Genomic DNA, 3158 nt, shown 5'->3' with positions numbered 1-3158 from the left:
CTAGAAGGTCTCACTTATTGATATACAGTGCGGTGGGCAGATGGCGGGGCAGTGTACATGGGAGGTGTCCCCTAGAAGGTCTCACTTATTGATATACAGTGCAGTGGGTAGATGGCGGGGCAGTGTACATGGGAGGTGTCCCCTAGAAGGTCTCACTTATTGATATACAGTGCAGTGGGTAGATGGCGGGGCAGTGTACATGGGAGGTGTCCCCTAGAAGGTCTCACTTATTGATATACAGTGCAGTGGGCAGATGGTGGGGCAATGTACATGGGAGGTGTCCTCACTTGTTGACATTCCGTTTGAGGCTCTCTAGCTGCTGTCGTTCCGGTGCTGTGATCATCTCTTCGATCTCCTGGAGTTGGGTCTCCTCGGCCCCCGTAGCCTGCATGGAAGCGATGATCGCCTCGACCCTCTGCGACTTCTCCAGCAGTCGCCTGAACGATACAAAACATTTTTCATTTGTCATGTTATTAATATGATCATTATACAGGATTGTGTAACTCTTTACAAACAAGATAGAGCAGAACTCCATATTGGATTTCATTTTTACTTCTCAGAAGCAGAGGGGGTCCCGGCTCCATCTCTATGTATCCCCTTGTGCATTACAACCATGGCTGTTGATAGGGGCAGTAGTCCCTTACCAGGGCAGCACCCCAAAGGGTGCACGGGGTGGGGGCACAGGCCAGGGCTGCCCCTCTGTATCTTACGTGCGATCGATGTCTGTACAGACAGTAGGACAGTCGAGTCTTAAATACTCTGTGTGACCGATGGTGCTCATGAGTACTCTGCAGACCCCAAAAGCACAAAGCAGACCGGGGCTGACGTAAGCATGACAGCGCTCATACTAATCTACTCTTCTGTGCTTCCAGGTCACACTATAGCCAACAGTCACAGACAGCAGGAAGTGGGGTTGTGTTGGGCGCTGTCAGGTATACGGTGCGGGGCCCCATGTGTAGTAATGACAGCCCTGATTGCAGCTTCATGATCTGCATGCACGGCACCTTCCTGTACTCTCCTACAGCAATAGCTTTATGGGAACTTCCGGCTGGGTGACACTGAGCCTCAGCAACCACTTCCTGTCACGGTTTTATTTAAAAAAAGGACATCATCACGTTCATCAGGTGGGCAGTATGTACAGGAGAGGAGTGTGGCGGGGGTGTGAGGGGGGGGGGTGGGGCGGGGGGGGGGGGGGGGGGGGGGTAGAGAGAGCAGAGAAGGTTTGGGGGCACTGTCAGAGGTTTATTTGCTGTCTGTGTCCCCTATTGGGGAGATTTTGTCTCACTTCCTGCCAGGATTCAAACCTCGTCACCAGGGACATGGATAAAGGAAAATAAATCCAGGAACTCACTTGCTTTCTTTGGTCTCATACTGTCTCCTCTCAATCAGGTTAGCGACGGTCTGCATGGAAAAGAAAAGACGCAGTGAAATCACCACCACATTCTGAACTACTCGCCCCGTTCCTCAACTTGCTGTGCAGGGGAACATGCTGACGCAGTTTTTAAGAGACCCTGTCAGCGCACTATTCCTTCCAGCTACAATCTACCCATAATAATATATGTGCATTCGCCGGATTACATGCATGTTATTTACCTATAAAAGCCTCCATTGTGTAGACGTCCAGAAGGCCCCGAGACTGCTGCCAGGTGTCCCCATCATGGATGTGATGTCAGCAGCCCCAGAGATGTCACTCAAATGATAAGCTATAGCAGGGGTAGCCAAACCAGAGCCCTCCAGCTTTTGTGAAACTACGAATCCTGTTATGTCTCTGCCTCTGGGAGTCATGATCGTGGCTATCATAGTATTGCAATGCTTCATGGGACTTGTAGTACCATAAAAGCTGGAAGGTCAAAGTTGGACTACCCGTGCTATACCCGTGCTCTATAGTATTCCCCTTTACTCCTAGCCCAGCAGCTTGGTTTTGTAGGCAAGTGCTGTGCCCATTATGAGGGGCTCCCACCATCCCTGAGCTGAGTTCCCGGATCTGTACACCTGCTGTGCACATTATGAGGGGTTCCCACCATTCCTGAGCTGAGTTCCTGGGTCTGTACACCTGCTGTGCCCATTATGAGGAGCTCCCACCATCCCTGTGCTGAGTTCCCGGGTCTGTACACCTGCTGTGTCCATTATGAGGGGCTCCCACCATCCCTGCGCTGAGTTCCCGGGTCTATACACCTGCTGTGCCCATTATGACGGGCTCCCACCATCCCTGAGCTGAGCTCCCGGATCTGTACACCTGCTGTGCCCATTATGAGGGGTTCCCACCATCCCTGTGCTGAGTTTCTGGGTCTGTACACCTGCTGTGCCCATTATGAGGAGCTCCCACCATCCCTGTGCTGAGTTCCCGGGTCTGTACACCTGCTGTGCCCATTATGAGGGGCCCCACCATCCCTGTGCTGAGTTCCCGGTCTGTACACCTGCTGTGCCCATTATGAGTGACTCCCATCCCTGCTTGATTGCAAGAACACACCAAGTTGGACACGTAGAACTCTCAGGTGGACAGGAACAGAGTTGGGAATTATGAGGGGGAGGTCTCCCCAGGCTGATATAGGGTCACTTTGCCTTTCATCATCAATGACATTGGCAGAGTAGATGACTCTTATGACATAGATACCTTATAGCATCTCTGTAGCAACATGCGAGCGGTGGGTAATGGATTCACCGTGTAAAGGTAGAATGTTCTGGAAGGGGCGTGGTCTGGTGTTTTGGGGATTTCCTGTACAAAAAAAAAAAGAAGGATTAGAGGTTGTTTTTCCAAAAATGAACATATACCGGTGACCTCGATCACACACATAGAGCCTCTTGTAGTACTTGTAAGGAAAGGCCATGTACACTCAGCATATAGAACCATCGAGGTGGAATAGTTCAGTCCGGTGCCGGTGGTTTTCTCTCCAGAATTTGGCTACAGAGGAGGACGAAGCACTGACCTGCAGGCTGATCAGGTTCACCGACAGCATCTTGTACAGCATGTCCTTGGCTTCCTTGGCCGGGATCATGGCGAAATCCTCCACCTGTTTGTGCTCCAAGTGCTTCTTCCGCAGCAGGAGACGGAATATCCGGGCGCAGCGCGAGCCGAACCTGGACAAAGAGAGTGATGGAGAGAGTCGGAGACCAAACAGAACGGGGGGGGGGGGGGCCTCTGCCCCCAAAAAATTAAG

At 51.7% G+C, this 3158-nt stretch overlaps 1 protein-coding gene across 1 annotated transcript in view; it reads right to left on the bottom strand.

Moving 5' to 3' along the window:
- The window catches only part of POLR3C (RNA polymerase III subunit C), an 18767-nt gene that overhangs the window by 2690 nt on the left and 12919 nt on the right, over nucleotides 1-3158 (bottom strand). The window contains exons 10-13 of the mRNA XM_018570080.1: nucleotides 2928-3078; nucleotides 2615-2716; nucleotides 1352-1401; nucleotides 288-437 (exon numbers count right to left, since the gene is read on the bottom strand). Coding sequence (XP_018425582.1) covers nucleotides 288-437; nucleotides 1352-1401; nucleotides 2615-2716; nucleotides 2928-3078 — 453 coding nt within the window. The remainder of the gene's footprint in view (nucleotides 1-287; nucleotides 438-1351; nucleotides 1402-2614; nucleotides 2717-2927; nucleotides 3079-3158) is intronic.

Source organism: Nanorana parkeri, unplaced genomic scaffold, assembly GCF_000935625.1.
Source record: "Nanorana parkeri isolate BGI_ZX_2015 unplaced genomic scaffold, ASM93562v1 scaffold1452, whole genome shotgun sequence".
NCBI lineage: Eukaryota > Metazoa > Chordata > Amphibia > Anura > Dicroglossidae > Nanorana > Nanorana parkeri.
This window is presented reverse-complemented; position numbering and strand designations above follow the sequence as displayed.